This window comes from Chelonia mydas, chromosome 9, assembly GCF_015237465.2.
Source record: "Chelonia mydas isolate rCheMyd1 chromosome 9, rCheMyd1.pri.v2, whole genome shotgun sequence".
Lineage (NCBI taxonomy): Eukaryota > Metazoa > Chordata > Testudines > Cheloniidae > Chelonia > Chelonia mydas.
Window position 1 is genome coordinate 33,863,977 of NC_057855.1, and position 26,318 is coordinate 33,890,294.

Consider the following 26,318-nt stretch of genomic DNA (forward strand, 5'->3'; position numbering starts at 1 on the left):
AGAGGCACAGTAACTTGGTCTTTACTTTGCCAAAACTCCTAATGGGGACTATGGGTCTGAGTAAGGGCTGCAGTGTTGAACTCATAAGGGGAACTCTTAGGGTATGTCTTCACTACCCACCAGATTGGCGGGCGGGGATCGATTTATTGCATCTAGTTTAGACGCGATAAATCGATCCCTGAGCACTCTCCTGTTGACTCCTGTACTCTAGCACCGCGAGAGGCACAGGCAGAGTCCACGGGGGAGCGGCAGCAGTCGCCTCACTGCGGTGGAGACACCACGTTAGTCTTATTGGAGTCAATGGCAAAACCCTCACTGACTTCAACAAACACAGGAGTGAGCTCAATATTGACTAAAATGATACTTAACTACTTCCAGCTTCTCAAGTGAGCACTCAGATATGAAAATGACATGCATGGTACACTGGCAGCCTCCAGCCCTGAGACCGCCAGTAGAATTAAAATGGTATGTTACTTCCCTCTAAAGGCCTTTTTTTCAAATTCATTTTTTGCTATTCATGTCCACCAGTTTAAAGCCCCCGCATCTGTATTCCAATAAAAATGTGGGTGTTTGATAGTCAAAAAATATCTTCAAATATCTTCAAGGCCTTCACTTCCGAAGTAAACATGATACGACTTTGAGGGAGGTGTAAATTTCTGTAATCTCATTTTGATTAAGTATATATTTTTCCAAAAGGAACAAAAGTCTCAATATTGTCCCAAATGAAACTTACTAGCAAGACTCCCATTTACTTAAAAAGGTGAAAATCCAGGCCATTATTTCAAGCAAATTAGAACTAAGTAAATTCATCTATTTTAACAGGTTCTCTGCAGCAACAGTCTACTAGAGTCAACTGACTACTGGCTACAGAATCAGAGGACACCGTGCCGAATTGGCTTTGTGGAAGACAAATCAGAAAACAAATGTGCTTCAGTAAGTACACAGAAGTGTTACACCCATGTGGGGAAAGGTGAGGGAAGGGAGTTGTCTCAATGAAGGCACAAATTAATCAGCCATTAAAAAAATATCACTGCGTGGTAGCAGAAAAAATATGTAATCAGTTACTTAACCTAAAACTGGAAATCCTAAACTTCAATCTGGATTAAGACAGTTAAATAAACAGGCAAAGCTAGAATACAGGCATAGATTTGTATACAGTAGACACTGAAAAGATCACTTTGGAAGTTTGCCTACAGACTTAGGACCATCATATTGATCATCATATGGACCATCATAGTCCACAGCAGACAGATAAGGCTAAAAAATAAGCATACAGAGAATTCTTCCATGTTTTAAATGAAATTTCCATCTCAATATTCCATTCTCAACCATTCCATGCTAAGGGTCTGATCCTGCAAGGTACTGAGTTCCCTCAACTCCCATTTCAGTCAAGGGGAGCTGGGCTTTCAGCATCTCTCAGAACTGGCCACTAAGAAATATACCATTTTAGGGTAAGTCTACACTGCAAAAAAAGCCCTGCAGCAGCAAGTCACATAGTGTGGGGAAGCTGACTTGGGATCGCCCTAGAGGGCTAAAAATAGCAGTGTAGACTTTCCTGCTGGGGCTGGAGCCTGGGCTCTGAGAGCCTCCCCTTCACTGCACATGCCCAAGGCAGTTGACCCAGGCTCTGAGACTGTCTCCTGCATTTTTTGTTTTGTTTTTGCTGTGTAGCTGTCCCCTTTGAGTAATAGAAACTCATTGTAAGTCTGCTGTTCTGAGGCACACACCCCACCAAACTCTTGTGTAAACGTGCAATTGACCAAAGTTGCTACTGCAGCCTTGATGCTGCAAAACTCTGCAATGCCCCAACCCCTCCTTTCTTGGGAGGAGGCTATTAGGATCCTTCAGCCCTGCCCTGTTCTTCTTATGGCATACTCTTGCCCACCCTGCATGACAGGTCCCCTATAGAATAGAGGCATGACCCTTGCCCCCTTCCCTCCGATCCCTGCACAGAAGCTTTTGCAGCCTGCATAGTAGAATCTTGGTGCCTAGCTGATATTCATTGTACAAGAAAAACGGAGAAGGGGGGGAGGGAAGCAATTCCATTGAGTTGTGGCTTGATTGTTCAAAAAAAAAAAAAAAAGCTACCCTTTAAATAATCCTCACTATTATTAGACATGGAAACAACTTTATGCTCATGAGGGATAAATTGTGTATACCTAATTTTAGAAGCTCTTTCAAATACAATAGTTAATGCTAGAAAGCAAAAGCAAAAGCTTACTTTTGTGATGGCCCAGAATCTTAGGTCAGCTTAAATTTTAGAAGGTGGCATTAAATCTTGCTACTGAAATGTTTTAGTTATGATGCTGATATAAGCAGAATTGAAGTTTTGTTTCTATACCTGATTGACATACTCCTAAAAAAGCATAGGCCAGAGTTTCAAACGTTGTTGCCTAAAGTTAGGCAATTAATTTAGGTGCCCAAGAATGGGTACCTAACTTTAGGCAACCATTTTCCAAAGTTTTTGTCTTAGTATTCAAACTTTGAAGTGGGGCAGAGAATTTAAATTACCGGTAATTGTGTTTGTTTAAGGTGCCCTCCCCACTGAGTTACCTTGGCAAGATTGTGTTTGGTCCTACAGAGGTTCACCAGAGTGATAAGGGAACACAACAAAACTGCACTTGGATGCAAGGAATGAGCACGATCCCAGCACACATGCCAAAGGAGTGCAAAGAATCTCACCCTGTGCCACTGGCATGATAGACATTCCAAAAATAGTGGAGGACTTGGGGAGTGGGACAGAGACATGAGGATGCCCTCCTCCATGTCCTCCATTAACCAGTGGAGTAGATCCTACTTAGGAGAGAGTACGTACTACCCTCTTGCAAAGAGGGGAGGAGAAGCTGCTCTTCCCAGTGCTCTGAGCGGTACTGTGTCTCTTTTAAGCACACTGCCTTTGCCCTAGTGGGAGCTTCCAATGTCCCACTGAATGCAGCTTATGTCTGTAAAACCACTATGGTCTTTTGTATTTAATACACTCTTGTTATTGTTTGCTTTTACCAAAGGCAGACAGTAATATTTTTACCTATTGAGTATTCAATTTTCCTTTGAATGAATGAGTTTTCATTTTAGGTGTATGTGGTCTATGGTGTCTAGTTGTTAATACCCACAGCTCATCTCAAAATTGTCTTCCATGAATATTGGTTGCTGTCATCACATCCCATTATGGATTAGCACAGTTAGTACAAATAAAAATAGATGTGTGGCTGCCCTACATATGCTGGCAAGTACATTAACATTAATCTTTTTAACTAAACTGTGACAGGCTTCCTGCTCACAGAGAGACAACGAGAATGATTAAACAGAATTGGTCTTTCTGATATATGTGGGACCCCATTATTTTTTAAAGAGGGTTAAAAAAAAACTTTCACACAAAGGTTTTTCTTCCTTACTCTAAATGAGAGATTGTGAACTCTTGTGTGGACCAGTGTTATAAACGCTAGGAGGTCTGCTGATTCCTAGCATACCCTGTACCAGGTACCCTCATTTAAGCTTGTTTCCATCAAGCCATCATTTGCTTTGAAAATTTGGGTAGGAGGCTTGTGCAATTGCAAAATAAATGGAACCTGCAACATCCTGCAGGCTGCCTGTCTAAATCCAGGCTTGCCTTACTTGAACCTTGTATGAATGGTCGAACCATCTGAGAGCAAGCAAGGTGTGTAGATAGTCATTGGAGGATCTGTTCGCTATGATCATCTACAATAGTTGGTGTGTACAGGAATCACAGCTAGAAGTATATCACTGCTGTCCATTCTCTGGTTATATGGTGACTTTTCATTCAGCTGACAGGTAGACAACCAATGGACATAAATTACCTCACATAACTTCATGCTAAAGTCCATTGTTGTGGTCCTGTAGAATAGGATGTACTGGCAGTTCATATAAAACAGGGGAGGGTGAACTATGGATTGACAGCCGCATGGTGCAGTGGGGCTAAGGCAGGGTCCCTGCCTGCCCTGACCCTGCGCTGCTCCAGGAAGCAGCCGGCACCACGTCCATGTGGCTCCTGGGGGAGAGGAGGGAGAGGGCTCCGTGCGCTGTCCTTGCCTGCAGGCACTGCCCCCTGCAGCTCCCATTGGCCGGGAAGTTTGCCCACCCCTGATATAAAATCTTTCATCTTTAAAGAAAATGTGAACAATAGCACTGACACTAAATTAAACCTAGCTTGATCAATAGTGATTTGTTTTGTAGTGGTTTCCAAATGGATTAGAAATAAAGTAATATGTAGCTTTGCCATAATGTTGAATTTTAGCAGTGTAAATTAGAAAGTGTAGCTAATTACAGAAAGCCTTTTTTTTTTTGGCAAGGAATGAAGAACTAATCAAAAGCCATCATACAATAAAATATATGGATTCATTGGGTGCATCTTGTGAATGAGCAGCTCAAATTACTATAAAAATATACTGAACTTTAATGAGAATGTCTGTAATGTTGCTGACTTGAGAAGATTAATGAGCTCTGTTTAACCACACACCTCTTTCCCTCTGTGGGGTGGTGATAGCCATCTGATAAAGGGCATTTGTCAAAAAACCTTTGACCACTCTACCATCTTCCTCTGCAGGACTACATCTAATATTACCAACATTGGAACAGTTTCCAAACAAACCCTGTTTAGAAACAGAAACCTGAAGGGTTTCCTTCTGTCCCTCCACCACTTAAATTACACTGACTGCAGAGCTAGGATGGATAATTTTCAGTGTTGAATCTGCGATTGGTTTGTTATATCTTTAAGAAGGAAGCAAGCTGCCTCTAGCCCTGGAAGCTCCTGAAACATAGGACCTTAATATCATAACATTATGCAGAGGAAAGACATTTTAGGAAACTTTTTGGAGGTTTCTAAACCATTACTTGGAATTTTTCTCCTACCTTCAAGGCCTGTACAGTTAGATTCTTGAATCTAAGGGCTTTACTACCAAAGGGACACAAAAGAATCTCAACAGTATTTTTAAGAACTCTCCACATTATTTCTAAATATATTTTTTTAAAAAGAGGGAGGTGGAGGTGTAAAACAAGATATGTGATGCTATTGTGCAAAGGATTAATCTGCGCTCATTTATCATAAGCTGCATAAATCACACATGATTTTCCCACTTGAAGTAATGAGGCTTTCTACAGGTACCATTTATTTATTCATTAAATTGTCTTGCCTGAGAAATATTCCCCTTCTTTTTCCAAGCATAGGCCAATGTGTTTTTCCAATGGGGGGTGAGAGGATTCCAGTGTAGGTAAAATTAAGCCCTGGACCAGGGACTGCTTTTCTAGACATAAAACACTGTATATTTAAGGTCAGGTATTTTCTGGCCCTGCAGGACTAGAAACAGAAGCTGTATACCATTGAGAAAGGGGGTTGGAAGCATTTCCCAGCTTCCCTATACCACCCCCCCCCACCCCCGTACTCATTTCTAACTTTAAAGTCATGACACAATGTATAGAAAAGCTCTTTTTAAGGTCATTTAAAGTGTATTTATGGCTCCTTCAGAGACCTATACGGTCAGACAGGACATTCAGATACCTGGCTTTATAGGTAGTGGGTTATGGGAACAGTTTCAGTACAATGTTTAAAAATGTAACCATTCCTGAAACAGTTTTTCTGCAACATATACTGAATTCACAGACTACATGATGGTGTAGGCAGTTTAAATGGTTTAGCAGTACTCTTTTGGGAGTACATTTTCAATTCATCCAAGTTTTTGCCATTAGGGATGAAGTAATACACCCCTCCGATAGTGATGCTGAAAAAATGTTTATATATACTACATCATCATGTGCATATATAAGTTCAGGTGTGTACATAGACACATGTGAATGGTAAAAGATATTATGGATGCTTTTGAGCAGCAACATTCAGAAAAATCCATAAGTGTAATCTATATTGTTCATAGCTAAAGAAGCCATTTTGTTGTGGTATTTTTAAATGAAAATTAAAAGTCTGATCATGGTAAAATGGGAAAAATCCACTTTGTGTATTTGTAGAATTTGTAGCAGCTCTGTTTAGGCAGCCCTAAACGTTATGCACTTGTACAGCTTTACTCCTACAATTGGGCATCTAGACCGGGAATTAGGAGAGTGTGTTTATTTTACCTTTCAGTCCCATGGTTATTTGAGCATCTTACAGAACAGCATTATATCTTTCACAAATTGAAATCCAGCCTTCGTTTTCCAGACCTAAGCCATAATTAGCAGGGGTATTTTTAGTCCTAAGCCCTATCTTACTGTTCAGTTTGACAATACCTTAATTATATCTTGACAAGGAATAGGAATCAACAGCTGAGGGCTCAGTTGTGGCATAAAACCACAGTCCTGTCTTGGAGGATGTTGTCACACTGCCTCAGTAGGGAAGCAAAGGGCCTCCTAGACTGGCCAGGGATCATGCCACTCTTAAAGGGGTGCAAGGTGAGGCTTCACCCCTCCATGATGGGCGTGGGAAGATAGGACCACCAAACCCATTCCAGCTCATCTCCTCCTCCCTGATTCCTCTGATCTTTTTAAGGTAATTTTAAGTGTGTTTATGGCTCCCTCTGAGACCTATACAGTCAGACAGGTCACTCAGATACCTGGCTTTATAGGTAGCGGGTTGTGGGAACAGTTTCAGTACAATGTTTAAAAATGTAACCATTCCTGAAACAATTTTTCTGCAACATATACTGAATACACAGACTACATGATGGTGTAGGCAGTGTAGTTTAAATGGTTTAGCAGTACTCTTTTGGGAGTGAATTTTCAATTCATCCAAGTTTTTGCCATTAGGAACAGAAGAAATATACCCCTCTGATAGTGATGCTGAAAAAATGTTTATATATACTACATCATCATGTGTGTATATAATTTAAGGTGTGTAAAGAAACACCAGAGATTCCAGTGAATCACTTGCTCTATGTGGATTAAGTGATTCACTGAAATCTCTGGTGTTTCTTTATGCATGGTCCAGTTATACTTTATGCTGAAAGTATATGGAAAATCATCTGCAGCACAAAGGGAAGTGTTAATACCATTATACAAAGCACTGGTAAAGACCTCATCTGGAATACTGTGTGCAATTCTGGTCTCCCATGTTTAAGAAAGATTAATTCAAACTTGAACAGATGCAGAGAAGGGCTACTAGGAGAATTCGAGGAATGGGAAACCTACTTTATGAACGAAGACTCAAAGAGCTTGGCTTGTTTAGCCTAACCAAAAGAAGGCTGAGGGGAGAGATGATTGCTCTCTATAAATACTAGAAAGATAAACACCAGGGAGGAAAAGGAGTTATTTAAGTTAAGCAGCAGTGTGGACACAAGAACAAATGCATATAAACTGGCCATCAACAAGTTTAGGCTTGAAATTAGATGAAGGTTTCTAACCATTAGAGGAGTGACATTCTGGAACAGCCTTCCAAGGGAAGCAGTGGGGGCAAAAAACCTAACTGACTTCAAGGCTGAGCTTGATAAGTTTATGGAGGGGATGGTATGATGAGACCTCCTACAATGGCATGTAGCCTATCTGTGACTGCTAGCAGCAAATATCTCCAATTGCTGATGATGGGACACTAGATGGGGAGGGCTCTGAGTTACTACAGAGAATTCTTTCCCAGGTGTCTGGCTGGTGGGCCTTGCCCTTGCCCACATGCTCAGAGTCTAACTGATCACCATATTTGGGGTCAGGAATGAATTTTCCCCCTGGTCAGATTGACAGAGACCCTGGGGGTCTTCCTCTTCCTCTGCAGCATGGGGCACGGGTCGCTTACAGGTATACAATAGTGTAAATGGCAGATTCTCTGTAACTTGAAGTCTTCAGATCATGATTTGAGGACTTCAGTAACTCAGCCAGAGGTTACGGGTCTAATACAAGAGTGGGTAGGTGAGGTTCTGTGGCCTGCAATGTGCAGGAGGTCAGACTAGATGATCATGATCTGACCTTCTGACCTTAAAGTCTGTGAGTCAAGATCTTCCTTTATGTACTGATCTTGCATGCATTTGCTTTCAGAAGGAACTACCATCGTATTTAACTGCTGTCTTTATATTGGCTTTGTACACTTGCTAAACATTTGTTTGTCAGCACTTTCTAACCAGCGCTACACTCATTTTTATACAGAGCCCAGAATTCTTTTGGTAATCTTTTTTGTGGGGAAAGAAGAGACTGACACTAAACTTTGGGTTTTAACATCTGGTTTGGTTACCCTCTGGTCTTCAACCTGGAGCTGCCATCTTCTCTTATCCCCTGTGATCCACCCACCTAACTTACCACACAGTAAAAATAATAGCAGTTCTTGCATACCTATCAGTGGAAGAATTGGGCCTATCTCTGGCAATGCTATAAATACTGCTCCATAGAGCTGGGAGGTTTATGTGTAGCAGTGCAGCCAATGTCCCCCTCAGGATCTTAAGATGTCACTTTCATAAAGCACCAAGATCTAGTTCCTTAAGAAATGGGAACCCTGATGTTACTTCCAAAACAAACCTCTTGCCCAGGTCTATGATAATTTCCTGCTGTCATAACCACAGGGCTCACTATAACATAAATTACAGCGTGAGGTGAATAGAAATGTGTTAAACTAATTATTGACATATTTTATATACAGGACAGCAAAAGGGAGCAGATGGCACACATGGCATAAATATTTATTGGCATATTTTCTTTAAGTATAAATCATAAGTGACAATTAATTACATCAAAACCAAAAGGAATAACCCTTAATGAGAAGAAAACAGTCACAGCTGTCGCTGAAGCTGTGAAATATGGAGACAGGACTCTGGCTGACTCACAGATGCAGCCATGCCATTAAAATAAGGGCAGTCTTTAACTTATCAACCCATGGTTGGTATAAACCCACCAAGATATCTGAGTTATGGACCTTCTCAAATATAATTAGGACCAAATTTCAGATGTATTTTTTCATCAGCTCTTGCCAAAGTGCACTAAGGCCTCTTAGTACCATGAACACGTTTTGAAGGGATTTAAGTTTGAGGGGAAGAGAACAGCTATTGAAGGCCGTATCCTGGGCCCAGTTCACATGAACGGGAGGGAATCAGAAGACTCAGGAGGTCATGGAAGTGATCTGTACTGCGGGCTGACTGCTCCCAGGGACAGTCAGCTACAGTCAAGGGGAGCAGCTGAAACCTTCATCTGCTCCACTGGCAGCACTTGTGGAGCTACATGGGGTGGGGTGGGGGGATCGCACGTAAATGAGCTTCCTGAACACTGTATGCAGACGCTTCCCCATCTCCCTTCAGGGAGAGAGGTTATTCCACATTCCTATTGACTGATTGCAGAGAGCAAATATTTATACCGACAACCCTCTTGCCTCTGATTGGCTGAGAGTTTACAGTTATTAGGTGGGTGGGTTGTCATGGGCTATGTGGCCCATTCAGTCAACACATAACACAACACAAAAGTGGTAACTATGTAACATACTGGCCACCTGCGCCCAGCTGCCTTGTAGCTGGTGCAGAGGATGGCCATCAGCAGCTGCTCCTAACTGATGAGATACTCCTTGAATTCAAGTGGTAGAGATTTGTGCTTTCAGGTTCAGTCCCTACTGACAACCTGCACAGGGTTGTTAGAAGAGGTGGTTCATTTTGGAGATCTGAACTATTGAGAATCTAAGCTACTGAGATGTGCAAAAGCTGTACATGTTATAGGAAATTGGGGGAGGCCAGAGAATTTTTAAAAAGCCACTGAACTGAAAACCTTACTCAGACATTTTGCATTAAATTGAAAGGGGTTGTTAACAATAGAGAATCATGTCTCAGTGAGTTACTGAACTATAAGGGTAAATGGTTTGTACCGTACAGCACTCCGATGAAGCTCCATATAAGTGTCTGAAGAAGGGAGCTATTCGCTTCTTAGTGGGGATGTTTATTTTTCTATAGTTGCTACGTTTTAAGTGAAGTTAAAGTGAAAAGATTAATACAAAATGAAGAAAAGAGAATGCTCTTTACTGTTCCTTTGCTCCCTGTATCTATTGTCCTTACAACAGCCCTCTGCCACAAGAATGTAAGCACAGCACAGGATGCCAGGAAACCATTAGTTCTAATCCCACTGCTTAACCTCTGTTTCCCCATTTGTACAAAGGAGATAATACCTATCCCACAGGCGACTGTGAGGATTAGTTAGCTCACGTTTGTGTTTCACCCTGAAGATACACAGCACTAAGTATTGTTTTTACATCAGCAAAAAAACAAACAAAACCCCCTTTTCCACTCCTGCCCCAAACCAGAAGGATATTATTCAAGTAGTAATTGCCCATCTCAAGATGAATCTGACTGTATATCAGATGAGTGAGGCAGAGAAATAAGATAGGTCCATTGACATTAATGAGTTATACATGCACACTGAACAGAATGAGAGCCTGGGTATTTGAGAACCTGACAGGGCTAACAGATTATTTACATGGCCCCAAGCTAACAAAGATTGAGGTAGAGGAGAGGGAAAGCAAGTGTCTAATTTCCTTCCACTCTCACGCCCAGAAGAGGGCAGTTGTCACTTTCTCCAGTCCTGTGGATAGCTGAGGAGAAAGGGAAGGATCATGCTAGCTTTGAAGTTGCTGTGTCCCCACAGGGCTCTCCATCTTTGCTGATTTGCGTGGACTTTAAGGCCAATGCTGAATTCTGCTGTTGATAGTGGAGCCTTCATGCAAACTAGTGAACTCCATTGACTACAGAGGAGATGCTCACGATTTACATTAGTACAAGTGAGAGCTAAGTAAGGCCAGAGAAGTACCCACTGCAAGTATGTATTAGACATAGGGCTGGCCAAAAAGCAAGAATTCCACTGTGTGAAAAATTGAGGTTTCAGAATCATTTTTTTGTTCCACATTGAAATGAAACGAAGGCCTTTGCAAAATTGGTGAAAAATCAGGAGAGAAAGGCTAGTCAGTTGCACGGTGCTTAGGGTGCTCACGTGAGCAAGTCCATGATCTGAATCAGGCAGCGTAGGAACATGAACCTGGGTCTCTCACATCCCCAGTGAACACCCTGACCTCCAGACTATTGACACACATCTCTCTTCTCTCCCTCATGATTTCTTCCAATGGATAAGGCCAAAGCATTCTTCTTCATATTTCCACTTATCTCATCCTGCATCCACTTCTTTAGAAAATCAAACACCTTCCGCCCAGCGTTCTCATTTCTACATTTTACAGCTGGTTTCTCTGCCAAAGGCATGTTGGCAAGTATGGAATTTAAACACAAGCAGCACTACATTTAAATTTGTATGGATAATTAGTTCAAATACCTTCCAAAAGCAAGTCATTTTTATTCTGTGTAAATAACCTGCTATTCCAAATACTTCACTTGCTACACTCAGTTTCACATCTTCTTTAATCATTAACTATTAAGGAACAAGTTCTGCCATGTGTGGGGTGAGCAGGGGTGCTTAGTGGAGTTGGGCCCTACAATGCTACTGTCATCAATACATAGTCATAACTCTTAATGACATTAATGGGAGTGATGAGAATCAATGTCCGGAAAATCAGCCTAAATTCTGCCAAAATTAAGATTATGACAAAAGATGCTACATCTAAATGCAAATAATTTTTCCATTTCTGAGTTGCCTTCTTCCAAGAATCTCCAAGCGCTTTACAAAGATTACTGTGTTAATCCTCATAATACCCTGTGAAGTAAGAAAGGCGTTATCTCTAGATACAGATGGGAACACTGAGGCACATTGAGATTATGTGATTTACACACACGCCACAAGATGGCTTAGCAAATCAGTAGTAGAGCAGGGAACAGAACCGAGAGTTCCTGAATGCAAGCCTCATGCTTTGAATACTGTCCTGTGCTACTGCTGAGATGGAACCACATGGACATATCATAGAATCATAGAATATCAGGGTTGGAAGGGACCTCAGGTGGTCATCTAGTCCAACCCCCTGCTCAAAGCAGGACCAATCCCCCATTTTTGCCCCAGATCCCTAAATGGCCCCCTCAAGGATTGAACTCACAACCCTGGGTTTAGCAGGCCAATGCTCAAACCACTGAGCTATCCCTCCCCCCCCATGGGCAAAGCAAACATTATTAATCAAGAAAATCAGGTGAAAACTCCCCAAAAGATCTCCTCTTACACTGAATATATTTGAGTTGGCAATTTATGTTGGGTACAATCAAGGTCTGTCTCGAAACACCACCAGGAAACGTACTTTTTCTTTCTACCAGCCTGCTGAAATGTCACAAGCCTCACCTCCTCAGCATGAAGACATTCATAAGAAATTAAGTTAAAAAGATCATCCCTTGAAAAGGAAGAATTGAATGGGGGGTGGGGAAGCAATGTGTTAACTATTATCAAACTGTGGCGGGGGGGAGGGGGGAGCCAGACGTAATGACACAGACATCAGTTCTGTTACTCTGTTCTGGTTCTGTACTTCAGTGATCTATTGGCTGCAAAAATAAGCTTCTGTCTATCTAGTAACAGTCTGTAATCAAATATATATATACACACACACATGCCCGATAAGAGGTTTAGATGCACTATAAGTGGGACAATGGGAAAGAAAATGTTACTACTGAAACCTAGCCGCCTCTCTGCGGAAAAAGCCAGCAGCAGAACTTCTGCCCATGACTGTGCCTCAAATAAACCAATGCAGTATTTCAGGGGCGGTAGAAAACTGGGCTTTTCCTCTCTCTTTAAACTAGAGGTGCATATAACAATAGTACTCAGAACAAATATAGCACCCTTCAGTCAGGAATCGGCATACCCTACAAAGCTGGCTATTATCATTCCCATTTTACAGACATGGACGTGACGTCCAGAGGTCACTACAGAAGTCACTGGCAGAGTTAGGAACAGAAGCCACAACTCCTGGTTCTCCCAATCCATTCGCTAAATACTAGGGTAGGCTGCCCACTCCTGCCACCGCCCTTTCAATACTGTCAATTATAATCAGTCCTCTATCTACCAGATAGTGTCCAGCTAGCCATCACAGTTTGCATTGCTTTGGCTGGCTCATTACCCCAATCTAGTCTGACAGAGGTCTACAACAGAATAGTATATAGTGGCTCTGTCCAGTGGATAGGGCACTGGCTTAGGAGTTAGTAGACTCAAATTCTCTTCCTAGCTTTCATATTGACAACCTTTGGGACATTAGGCAAGTAATTTCACTTCTGTACTTCACTTCCCTCCTCTGTAAAATGGGATTGGTACCATCCTTTGTAAACCATCCTGAAATATGTGGATGAAAAAATATTTAAGGGCTAGGTATCATTAAATGTAAAGTCTTCAGATGGGGGAAATGAATGAAAAAATGCCAGGAAAACAGAGATGTAGACTGCTTTCCTGAAACCATAGGAGCTAGAATCATAAAGTACTTCCTGGAGAATCTAATCCCTCTAGCTATACTAGTGCAGGGCAGTCCTCTGCCCCAACCGCTAAAACATTTACAGTATGGATCCTGGCTTCAGATGTCAGCAACATAGCCTCTGCTTGAAGCTGGGCATGCATATCTTGATACAAAATCTTGCCCTGTTTGGTCTGGCAAGCTTTTAAATATCTACAGATCTTGCATATGCAAAGTACTGTTTTTGTCATTTTACACATGAGATTCATTACTACTGCTATCCACACGTTGTCTGCTTTACGGCTGTATTATTTGTATACAGTATCTTCTAGTTCAGCTACTTCTCGTGCTTATCTTATTAAGAAACTGTCACCCTCTACCAAGAGAGGTGCTTGAAAAGTGCTTTGTTTTGAAAACCTCAAAAAGAGATTACTAAGAAGATATGCTTCGTTCCAGATAAATATGAATTCAATTTATATATTACCTCATGTAAACACCATGGTCTTGGCCTAATAATTTCAGGCTTTTGCTAAAGCAGTGCAAAAATAAATCTAAGTAATGGGAACGGCAGATAAAGAAAAAAAAATAATTTCAAGGTGCAGCCATGCCTCCGTTCCTAATTATGCAGTGGCATTTAGGGTTTTGAGTGCATATATTTAAGATGTCAAATTGACTGAATTGATGAATCTTTCTAATGCAGCTGTACAACAAGTTCTATGAGCATTGGAGTGCTGGTGATTCATGATTTCATTTTCAAGCAAATGTATGGGATCAGAGAGGTGCCTTTTGCCATTCCTTTACAAATCCACTGAAATCTGGCCAAGCCTCTGGAAATAGTCACTGCTTGCACATGCTCAGCAGAAGTTTTTTACTACATTATCCAAAGAATCCATCTGTGCTCAGCAGGGTTGCAAAGCCTAGGGCAGAGCAGGACTTTTCCAGGCAATTGCATAGGGAGACATTTTCTCCTATACCCCCCTTCTTGTGCCCAGGAAGAAGCAGCCTGGCCCCAGCGCCCAGGGATGAGGAAGAGCCAGGGACAGGCTGGGGCGAGGGACCTTAATTCTGCTTTCCCAACTTTTGGGTGCTTGATTTTCACCCTTATTCTTGTTTGTATATAATAGTGAACATTTATCTTACAATGAGCCCAGACAAAGCCCTCAGACCTCCAGGTTTCCCAGGGTTTTTCCTTTTTAGGTTTCTGCCTCCATTCTCTCAGAGAAATGAACTTGCCCTTCAAGGCTTACACTCTAGCCAATCTCTTTTATTTTCTTTAAAAAGAGGACTTGTCCTAAACAAAGCATGCATAGGACCCAGTCCTGCAGCCCCTTTCCCCTGGAGTAGGAAGCGGAATAATTTGCCTCACAGTAGCCCCATAATAGTGTTGATGCTCCTTCCTCGTTTTTTCAGCTCTTCGCTCTTAACTGGAAATCCCAGCATATGACCCTGAAAAGCTGCAGCTGATAAATCTATTTATTTGTATTCTTGTATCAGTGAGTTGAAGAGCTAAATGTTGTAGTTTGGTTTTCCTGGAGGAAAAGATGTTGTGGTGCCACCTACACATTGTATTCTCTTATTCCAAATCCGTGTCACCCTAAAAATTAAGGAAGTATAATATAAACCATTCCTGTCATGGAAGCCATCAGTTGTCCCCATACTGCCACATTATACTCTGGAATATTGGTTCTCAACCGTTAGGGAACTTTACCAGTGTAGTCTACTGCAACTACCATTTCCCACTCATTTCTACATGTTGTAGCCCACAATGAAGATTTCTAAGTAGGGCTGTTGATTAATTGCAGTTAACTCACGCGATTAACTCAAAAAAATTAATGATTAAAAAAATTAATTGCAATTAATTGCACTGTTAAACAGTAAAATACCAATTGAAATTTATTAAATATTTTTGGATGTTTTTCTACATTTTCAAATATATCAATTTCAATTACAAAACAGAATACAAAGAGTACAGGGCTCACTTTATATTATTTTTTATTACAAATATTTGCACTGTAAAAATGATAAAAGAAATAGTATTTTTCAATTCACCTCATACAAGTATAGTAGTGCAATCTCTTTATCATGAAAGTGCAAGTTACAAATGTAGTTTTTTTGTTACATAACCGCACTCAAAAACAAAACAATATAAAACTTTAGAGCCTATATGTCCACTCAGTCCTACTTCTTGTTCAGCCAATTGCTCAGACAAACAAGTTTGTTTACATTTACAGAAGATAAGGATGCCTGCTTCTTGTTTACAAGTCACCTGAAAGCGAGAACAGGCGTTCACATGGTACTGTTGTAGCCGGCGTCACAAAATATTTACATGCCAGATGCGCTAAAGATTCATATGCCTCTTCATGCTTCGGCCATCATTCCAGAGGACATGCTTCCATGCTGATTATGCTCATTAAAAAAAATAATGTGTTAATTAAATTTGGGACTGAACTCCTTGGGGGAAAATTGTATGTCTCCGGCTCTATTTTACCAGCATTCTGCCATATATTTCATGTTATAGTAGTCTCAGATGATGACTCAGCACATGTTCAATGCTGCAGATTTGACAAAACACAAAGAAGGTACCAATGTGAGTTTTCTAAATATAGCTACAACACTTGACCCAAGGTTTAAGAATCTGAAGAGCCTTTCAAAATCTGAGAGGGATCAAGTGTGGAGCATGCTTTCAGAAGTATTAAAAGAGCGACACTCTGATGCGGAAACTACAGAACCCAAACCAACAAAAAAGAAAATCAACTTTCTGCTGGTGGCATCTGACTCAGATGATGAAAATGAACACGCGTCGGTCCTCACTGCTTTGGATCGTTATCAAGCAGAACCCATCATCAGCATGGATGCATGTCCCCTGGAATGGTGGTTGAAGCATGAAGGGACATATGAATCTTTAGCACATCTGGCACATAAATATCTTGCGACACCGGCTACAACAGTGCCATGTGAACGCCTGTTGTCACTTTCAGGTGACTTGTAAACAAGAAGCAGGCATCCTTTTCTTCTGTAAATGTAAACAAACTTGTTTGTCTGAGCAATTGGCTGAACAAGAAGTAGGACTGAGTGGACTTGTAGGCTCTAAAGTTTCACATTGTTTTATTTTTGAATTCAGGGTTTTTTTGTACATAATTCTACATTTGTAAGTTCAACTTTCATGATAAAGAGATTGCACTACTGTACTTGTATTAGGTGAATTGAAAATTACTATTTCTTTTGATTTTTACAGTCCAAATATTTGTAATAAAAAATAAATATAAAGTAAGCACTGTACAGTTTGTATTCTGTGTTGTAATTGAAATCAATATATTTGAAAAAGTAGAAAACATCCAAAAATATTTAAATAATGGTATTCTATTGTTTAATCGTGCGATTCATTTTTTTAATCGCTTGTCAGCCCTACTTCTAAGCTCAGTGGCCAGGGCTTCCGACCATCCCAACTCCACTGTGCGTGAGAGGATACAAAATTGAATAGGAGATGCATGCCAGTGTTATGTTAGGAAGGAGAAGCAGCTTGGCGTATCAGTTCTGGAAGTCTAAAGTGTACTTGTAATTGCATGACCACTGGTTGGGAGGTACTACTATATAGCAGAAGTGCGCTGGGAGAATGGCACTCTTGTAATCTTTCTGAGATAGTCACACTTTAACTTTGGATGCAAAGGCACAAGTATAATGCAGCACCTCGTGTTTCCATCCAGCTGAAGTATGTGCTTATGCTTTGTTACCACTTACTTATGCACGCTGGAGAACCAAAAGAGTTGGAGCTTGAGGTTATTCAACATCCCTGCCTGCCAGTGTGATGGAATGTTTTCCCTTGACATCTTTGTTTAGTGAAATCATTAGCATAAAATTAGGCTTAACATTTATTCCGTCATTCTTTTGAGTTCTAAAAATGCTGTTAGTGCACTGTAAAACTATTTAATATGCACAGATAAGGGGGACGGATTTAAATACTTATTTTTTAATTATCTTCCTTTGCCTCTCCATGACTGTTGCTAATGTTTTTTTATTTGTAGTAAATTATCATTTAATTTATTTATAATAGTTTAGAGCAGCACTTCATAATCTATGACAGGTGAGAATCTATGACATTTTCATAATATTTGAACCCAAAGAGGGAAATTTCAAAAATTTCCACAAAATCTTCCCTCTGTTTTTTCAGCCATATGGAAGCATTTTAAACTTTGGACACATTTGCATGAAGTCTCCTGGATGGTTAACTTATTGTAGATCAGATCTGCCAAGAGTCTTGATGTTTATGTTGTAGGATGAGGGAGGAACCATAGTGCCATAGAGATCAGGGGAGCCAAGAGGACCCTCAACGGATCTCAGATCTAAACTCATTCCTGCTCTTTCTGTTGAGAAGCCAGCTCCTCTGTGACCCCAACACACTATGAAACAATCAGAGGAAGACAAAAAAGTTTCCAGCACATGGGTTTTCCATGGCAACAGTCTGGCCCTTTTTTTAGTGTAAGCTTCTGTATAACTAGGAAGAGGAAGATGTTTGGAGATAAAATTAATGTTAAAGTTAAGTGGTCGCATCTTCTTTTGCGCCAGCATTGGTTTAGTTCAGCCAACATGATATTGAGAGTGGCCCAGGAATGAGATTTATTGGTTTTGTTAAACATCATAGATAAATTATATATATCTATATATAGATATATCATAGATAAATTATATCCAGAGACTGCACTTGACATTTAAATGGTTACAGAAGAAAGTCAGTAGGTAGAAGGGCCCACAATTGAGTCGTTTGAGCAGAAATGGGTAATATAGACATAAGCTTTTATAAAGAATTATATTAACATGATAACCAAGTTTCAGTAATAAGTCAGAAATAATAAAAGGAGAAACAAAATTAAATACTGAAAGTTTATCAGAAGCATTCCATGAAAGAGTGGACATAGGGAGATAGGTCAGTTGGTGCTACTCAAATGAATAGTACATTTGGTTTCAGTTGTTTTCTGTTATAATTTTCTTGTCTTCATTCCTGACTGCATTATTTTAATAAAAAACAGTGTTTGACTTTCAATGCCTGACCTAGATAGTGTTTTACTTCTATAATGCTAGCCAGATGTGCATAAAAAAAGTTGTTTCTTGCAGTTGGCATGGGTATGAGCCATCCAAAGCTCATTGAATTAGAAAGTCTCCCTTTGAAATAACTCCAATTTAAATCAATGGGCTTTGAGTCAAGCCTCAGGTTGCTAGGGCTCCAATCCTGCAACTTCTAGAACAGGAATGGACTGAGACACAGAGCCCCATTAACCCACAGTGGAGCCCTGATTGGTTTGTTGGGCACAGAAATAAGGAGTAACCAGTACTGCCAACTCTGATTATTTTATTATGACTTTTGGAGTATTTTTTACTTGTCTCATGAAAATGTGATGAAAGACTGATAAATCACCAGGTTTCCCTTATTCAAAATTGTCACCATCTCCTATTACTGTCAGTGGGTTTGAAGCCAGCAAGGCCACCATTCCCTTACTATCTATCTGCATGTGGAAGTGAGGCTGCCCTTGATAAAGTTGGCTGCTACATCCCACTGTTTTCACTGAGATTGAAGCCATGCCCACAGGCAAAATGGCTGCCACTCTATAATGGGGAGGAGGGCTAGTCAGGACCCAGGGACTGAGAGGAGTAACAGAGATGCTGTGAAAGGCAAATGGGGAGAATGAGGGAGAGCAGGAGGCAGATTTAGTATTTGCAAGGGAATGGGATGCAGAGGGCAGGAGGGAGGCTGAGGGGTGGGAGATGGAGGAGATAGAATGGCATCTCCCCGTGCCTGGGGGTAGTGGTAGGTACAGGAAGTCCTCTCTGAGCAGACAGCGAAAGGCAGTGTTGCCAACTCTCAGTAATTGATCATGAGTCATGGGATTTTGGCACCTGTAGGAGGAGCTCTAATGATAATGGAAGAAGCTCCTCCAGTCCCTTGGTTTTCAGTACATGGGCAGAGCTCTGCACAAGATCCTTGGGGATGAGGACACAGATCAGCCCTGACTTCATGTATGGCCCTAGAGTACAAAGAGGATCCTGGGGCAGTGGGAGGCTGAGACACGTTGCTGTTGGATCAAGACAGTAATAGGTAATAAATGACAGTTCCGCCTTTTCAGGGATAAGGGGCTGGGGGCAGACAGGAAGATTCATGCACTTTTATGTGCATTAAAGGTCAACTTTTTAACCTGAAATTATCACACCACACACACCCCTACAACAGTAGAGAGGAGTTGTAAAGTCAAAAGATTCAAATCATGTTTTTTAGTGTTTTTTTTAAATATTTGGGAAGGGGCAATATCATTATTTTTTCTCTCTTGAGTTTGGCAATACTGAGCAACTGTTTCAATCATATTCCTAGATTTATTTATGTGGTAATGTTGACATAAGGCATTAATTTTGAAAGCTTTGCTTTTGTTGGAGGTTGTGGTGAACAGAGCAAGGCCACAAATCCCCCAGTAAGATCCATATGGGTAGGCCCTTATGCCCATTCAGAAAAGGCATAGTCCAGGGATGGGAAAACTTTTTGGGCCGAGGGTCACATCTGGGTGGGAAAATTGAATGCAGGGGCAGGGCAGGGGGTTGGGGTACAGGAGGGAGTGTGGGAGTGGGGGTGGTGGGCAGGAATGGGCTCAGGGCAAGGGATTGGGGCAGAGGAGGGGTACGTGGTATATGAGGGGGCTCAGGGAAGGGGGTTGGGGTGCAGGAGGAGTGCGGGGTGCAGCAGGGGGCTCAGGGCAGGGGTTTGGGGTACAGGAGGGGTGCAGGGTGCCACAGGGGGCTTAGAGCAGGGAGTTGGGGGCAGGGTGCAGGAGGGGTTCGGGCTCCGGCCTGGCGCCACTTACCTAAAGTGGCTCCGGGGTGGCAGTGGCGTGCACCGGGGCCAGGTCAGGCTCCCTGCATGCCTGCCCTGGCCCCACGCTGCGCCGCTCCGGGAAGCGGCTGGCACCGCGTCCCTGCGTGGCCCCTGGGGGAGGGGTAGGCACAGGGCTCCTCGCGCTGCCCTTGCCACGCCTCCAGGTGCCTCCCCCAAAGCTCCCATTGGCTGCGGTTCCCCGTTCCCAGCCAATGGAAGCTGCAGGGGGCGGTGCCTGGAGGCAAGGGCAATGCATGGAGTCCTCTGCCCCCCACCCCAGGGACGTGGTGCCAGCTGCTTCTGAGAGCGCCTGCGGCACCACGGGGGGCAATCCCGCTGGCCGGATCCAAAGCCCTGAGGGGCCGGATCCGGGCCGTAATTTGCCCATCCTTGGTGTAGTCAGTATTGCCAGCCCCAAATGTTTAAAAAAAAAAATCAGGAGATTAACTTAAAAAAACATCATACCATTTAGGTTTGGAGTTCTTTGTATGTGTCTTTTTTTTTCCTCCTTTTAAGCCTTAAGAGTATACTCATCTTACATTTTAAAGCTCTTCTCCACAATCATGAAGGCTAAAATTTTGTTTTGTCATGAAAGCTGAAATTCTCATGTAATCACATGTCTCCAGAAGCTGGAGTTTTAAGAAGATATACCGAATTCAAGAATCACTCCAAAAATCACAAGAGTTAGCAGCACTGCCTAGGGGTCCATGCAGGAAGGCATATACTGCCTATTAGGTCCCTGAGTGTTTGGCATCTAAATTTTACTTTAAATTGGCAGAAATCTTTCAAGTAGAAACAAATGCAAGTTTCTATTTAGAAGCTTTGTGAATCAGCATTTTGATGACCATCAAAAACAAGTGATCCTGCCATAGAGACAGAAAAACCAGATGTCTGCATTGTTTGAATCAGCTGAAAAAGGCATTTTATTCTAGTCTAATAGAAGTCAGAAATATGTAGATGTAGTTGACCATTTTCAAAGAGACAAAGCTTAAAACAAAATTTCTGGGGAAAGTTTGCCATATTGCTTTTCCTTTAATATTTCCTATGGGTTACATTTTGCTCTGTCTCAAAGATATATAAAGTGATTTTTTTTCCTTTAGGCTTTATCTGACTTCAGCTCCCAAAGGAGACTGACATGCAGCTGTATATTTATATCATCCTACTGAGTGAAGGCTTTGAGTAGTTATATTTGGTTATTGTGCTATGCGGAAATTATGGTGATTTAAACCATCTTTCCTAAAGACAGATGGAGATTCTGATCTCACTTGCACCACTAAAAATTGGGAGTAACTCCATTGTTATTCCATATTTGCACTAACAAAACTAGATCAGAACGTGGCTCAATATTCTGAAAATTGCTATCACATGAGAATATTATTCCTGAGGGCAGAAATGAATGAGGAGACACACTATATGAGATTGTTTTAAAACATTTTTGACTCCATTAAAAATCTTTACAAGTGACTTTGCAAGTAATTAAAGTGATCATGGAATTATATATTGCCTACAACCGTAACTTTACAGTTTTGCTTTTACAAGTAGACAAAACCGTTAGTGGTTAGCACTAGAATACTTAACACATCAGAAATCATAATAAGCTTTCTAGAATCAGCAATTCTCCTTACAGTACAATATGAAAGAATATGGGGAGAATACACATGGGTAGTCTTCAGTATACTAATAATCTTAGCATGAAGTGCTTCCCTGAACAATTACAATATTATTAATGACAGGTTTCAGAGTAGCAGCCACGTTAGTCTGTATCCGCAAAAAGAAAAGGAGTACTTGTGGCACCTTAGAGACTAACAAATTTATTTGAGCATAAGCTTTCGTGAGCTACAGCTCACTTCATCGGATGCATGAAGCTCACAAAAGCTTATGCTCAAATAAATTTGTTAGTCTCTAAGGTGCCACAAATAATATTAATGCATACCACAAGGTCCATGCTTCATAGTGCACAATGAGCAAGAAAAGGTACAAACAATGTACTCATTGAACATTAAAAGGTGTCATAATTGCATCATCCTGGCTAGGGCACAGCTGAAATGGCCAACCCATACTTCTCTAATCCTGTCACCCATGTAGACTTCTTTCCCACTCCATATGCTGGACTTCTAGAAGAGTAAAGCATTAGTTGGAAGACCTTTAACACAATAATTGCTTACCAGCAGCACAAGAGATCTCCAGTAAAAGGGACAGCATAGTAGTAGCTGGCAACTCCACACCATGGAGATGCAGTCACAGGCTTAATTTTTCCCCTTCTCAAGGGCATTTCCAGGCTGGTAGACTGGTTTTGGGTTTAACTATTTGACCAAACACATTAAGAGACCTCGTCTTTCAGGGTAAGCAGAATTCCAAACACAAAACAACCTTCAGCCTTTCCCTAGGCTCAATAGTCCATCAGCCCCCCTAAGGCAAACAAACATGAGCCTACCCAGCTTGGGTAGCTTAACTAGCTTTTTCTCCCAGGGTCTGTGTTCTGTCTGCTCCCAGGTCTTTTCCACAGCTCCTCCTGGGTCTGGGGCTGAGTGCTTCTCTAACCACCCTGGGTGGAGAGCCTTACATCAGTTTGGGGGGCAGCAAGCAATTACTATCCCCCACATTTTCACGTAAGCTGATGAAAGGCTGGCCTTTATATGTCCAAGAAGGCCGGGCTCTTAGTTACCTGCTCTCTCAGTTATGTGATTGGAAGAGAGTGGGAGTGAACCAGGCATAGGCCAGAGCTGGGACTTGAACCCCTTAAAGGCCCAGCTTACTCTGTTAGAGACTGCATTTACATATTAGCAGTCAAGCATATTTATAAAAGCCCCCCTTTGTGGGTTGGTACTATGGGTGAAAATCACCTGCATAGAGAGGGCACACAGGTCGAATGCATCAATTAAGCCTAACTAAGGGCTTAATTGGAACTTAACAGGTTTCATGCTGACCCTCTACACAGGTGAATTTCAGATTTCATATGTTTTAAAAATTCTATACTGGCTCTGTTGCAATAAGTTACACATTGTGCACAGTGTCCTTAGAGGCAGTGAAAATGTAAATACACAGCTCCTGGAGAGAGACTAGCTTTGCTGGAAAGGTAATACATAGTTAAAGTCCAAGTTACATTCAACCTGGGTTTTTTTTAATTATTGTTTTTATTTCATAGGAAGCTCTACATCTTTTTGCCAAAGGTGACAAATAACTGAAAAGAACCTCACAGTAGCATTCATGTATGTCACCTCTCTGGCTTGTATATACAAAAAATATACAAAATATACAAAAAAAACTACATTACCATAAGAGAACATCAAGACTGCATAGTTAAGCTCCTAAAGCAGTGGAACAGCAAAGTTACGGTTTTCCATGCAACTGGAACTCTGTCCCACCTCCCCTTGTGCATTAACAAGCTTTAAAAATATGATCATAGGTTATTAAGTCTTACAGTCAGGGATCCCGTAGGGGGGAAAAACATGAATATAATTAAAAACTATATTTTAATGCATATCCACAAGAGGGCTGAATTAAGGTCGCACAAGCAACTGTATATCAAGCATTTCCTAATTTTCAGGTGCTTGCCTTTACAACCAAAATAACATTCTTGTATTAAAGATTTTATTCATGTATTTTTGTGGTGTTTTAGAAGGAAAAGACAAAACATACTCTTTGTGTGCAACTGTAACAGTTTCCATTATGAATCTTCAGCAGGTTTTGAATCCTGAATTTTCAGGATGGCAGCACGGCCTGCTACCACTTAAGCTACAGGTACTTTACAAGTACTTTAGCTAGCCGCAAGAGAAGGCTGTAATCCCAGAGAATGGTTGGGCTGGTGGGTGCAGTGTGCTGAAGATGGTTGGTGGGTGGGGTGAGGAGTTCAGCCTGTCTCAGTGCAACTCTTGCTCTTCCACTATAGGTTGGGAGAGCTCCAGCCCCATGTGTCACCCTGAAAAGGCCATTTAATGGGGGTGGGGAACCCAACCTCTCTCTCTTCCCCTTTCCCCCATAACTGCTCAGGCAGCTCCCAGGTTTTCCCAGAAAGGTGTCAACAGCAGCCAGAGCAGCTGCAATGTTGGTCAGCCTAAGCTTAGAATGATTGGGTTTAGTTATTATTTTGGCAGGCTGCCAGAATTGTCCTTAGGAATACAAGCAACAGAAGGGAAATGGTGAGTTTTAACAATTTTTATCTCAGCAAAAGCTGAACAGAATTTCATGGGACAAAGAAAAGGCAATTCCTTAGCCCAAGGGATTTCCCTTGCCAAATACCAAAGGTCTGCTGAAAACAATGGAGGTATGAGAGCTTCTCAAAGAAAAAGTCACAAGAATACCTTATAATGTAAAGTGCTAGGAAAGCTAAATATAGGGGTTGCTACTAGGTCACCCTGTCGTATATAATTAGGAAAAGGTTACATAATTTGAACAAGGGGAGAAAAGAATTAATGTACAAGGTAGAAGGATGAAGAGTGTCTGGTACAATATCTTTGTTAATATCAATCATTAAGCTTTTCTCTTTAGGGGGCATTAAGTACTGTCTATGTCAATTTTGGTTTACACACCCTGTAACAGAACAATGAAGCAAATGTAGGTACTAATATGATCCTTATTTACTAAGCTGTTTGCTAGTGTCAGCAGCATAAAGCACTCTGAAATTGTTTGACTGTTCCAAGGTGTGAAAATAAAAAGTGTTATGCTTACAGCAATTCCCTGAATTTAGCATTCCATCTGTTAATAAATAAAATAAGTAGAAATATGTATATAATGCATTATCTCTTCAAAGGACTTATAAGCATAAACAAATTATTGTCATAACATGTAAGTTTATCGTTATTCCTGTTTTACAGATGGCAGGCGGGGGGGAAGGGGGAGAGCATGCGAGATAAAGGCATTTGCCCAAGGGCTACAGTGTGAGAGCCAGGATTAGGTTCAGGAGTTTCTGGCTCCTTGACACTGTTTTCCTTGAAAATTTCCTTTACAGTGTTTTCCTTTCTTTCCCCCTTCCCCCAAGCAGTTCCAGTAATAAGCATTAGAGAGGATATGAAGTCTATCTCATTTCTTCTGCGAGCCATGGAGACTAAAAATCCTTCAATGTCAAGTTTAGCATGCTAGTGGGCCAGTTCTGTTTGATGATGCACACAGGGATCAGTCTGAAGAACCTGCCCCAACAAACATCATAAAAGGGTACCCTGAGGTAGGGCCTATGGGAGTAACTGGCAACGAGGCAGAAATAAGGATGGTGTGTCAGGGAGGTGCACACAGGAGCAGTTTGGTATCTAGAAGTATTGGGTTGCTCCCACATTGAGCTGAAGTTGGAGTTAGGCTATAAGGTCTTGCTAAATTATAGTTAAAGGTATTAACCTGCATCTACATTAGAGAAAAGTTCATGGTTAAATTGGGGTTAGCTAACACCAACCTAACCTCAATCTCTTTTCCTAATCTGTACAGTTAAAACATTTTTTTTCAAATTATCAATTATACCTCAGTGTCCGTTTACTATATTATGACAGAGGTCTCTCAGTGATAACACTCATATGCTTATCAACCAATATAAGTCAATGCACCTAATATATTTCATTAATATCAGGCAAGCCGAAAACCATGAGTGATTTTTAGATTCAGTTTTCTCCTTTCGTGTCCATTAAATTGGACAGATATACTCTTAATGGGTCTCCTAGAATCTGGCAGTACTTTGGGGCCAGTTAAAATAGCAAAAAATCAAGCAAATTCTGTAATACATTTCAATAACCACTGGGGCACAACATTTATCTTTGCAGTAGTTGCCTATAGCTTCACATCTGAAAAGTCCACTCAAGTGCAGAATTCCAGGAGATTTCAGTAATAAGGCAATGTAATAAATCAGTTTCTATGAAATTTGCACCTGTCAGTGTATTCAGATATATAGGATACAGTACTGCTTTAGGCATATATATAATAAATGCATTTGGATATCAAATTAAAAAAAAATCAAGGAAACAAGCTGTGACTTTAAATAATGCATATACCTGCACATGATTCTCCTTCTTCTACTGAGGCATAAAAGAGCTAAATATATACCATCCGTTCCACATGAAATGGAACTGACAATTTCACCGCGTGCTTGGAAGAGGCATATTTTAAGTTGGCAGCTGATGTCACTGTTACAAGAGACAATAGATATTTCAGGTCAATCATGTGCAGCACCACATCAGTATTCAGGCATGCAGTAAATTACAAAAACAAGGATTATTGGAAAATAGTGTGTTT

General features: G+C 41.2%; 1 protein-coding gene across 5 annotated transcripts in view; it reads left to right on the forward strand.

Moving 5' to 3' along the window:
• The window catches only part of LOC102946981 (SPHK1 interactor, AKAP domain containing), a 100,686-nt gene that overhangs the window by 41,909 nt on the left and 32,459 nt on the right, over positions 1-26,318 (forward strand). For all 5 annotated transcript variants that reach the window (XM_027817364.3, XM_043522296.1, XM_043522294.1 and 2 more), the window contains exon 3: positions 823-933. In XM_027817364.3, coding sequence (XP_027673165.2) covers positions 823-933 — 111 coding nt within the window. The remainder of the gene's footprint in view (positions 1-822; positions 934-26,318) is intronic.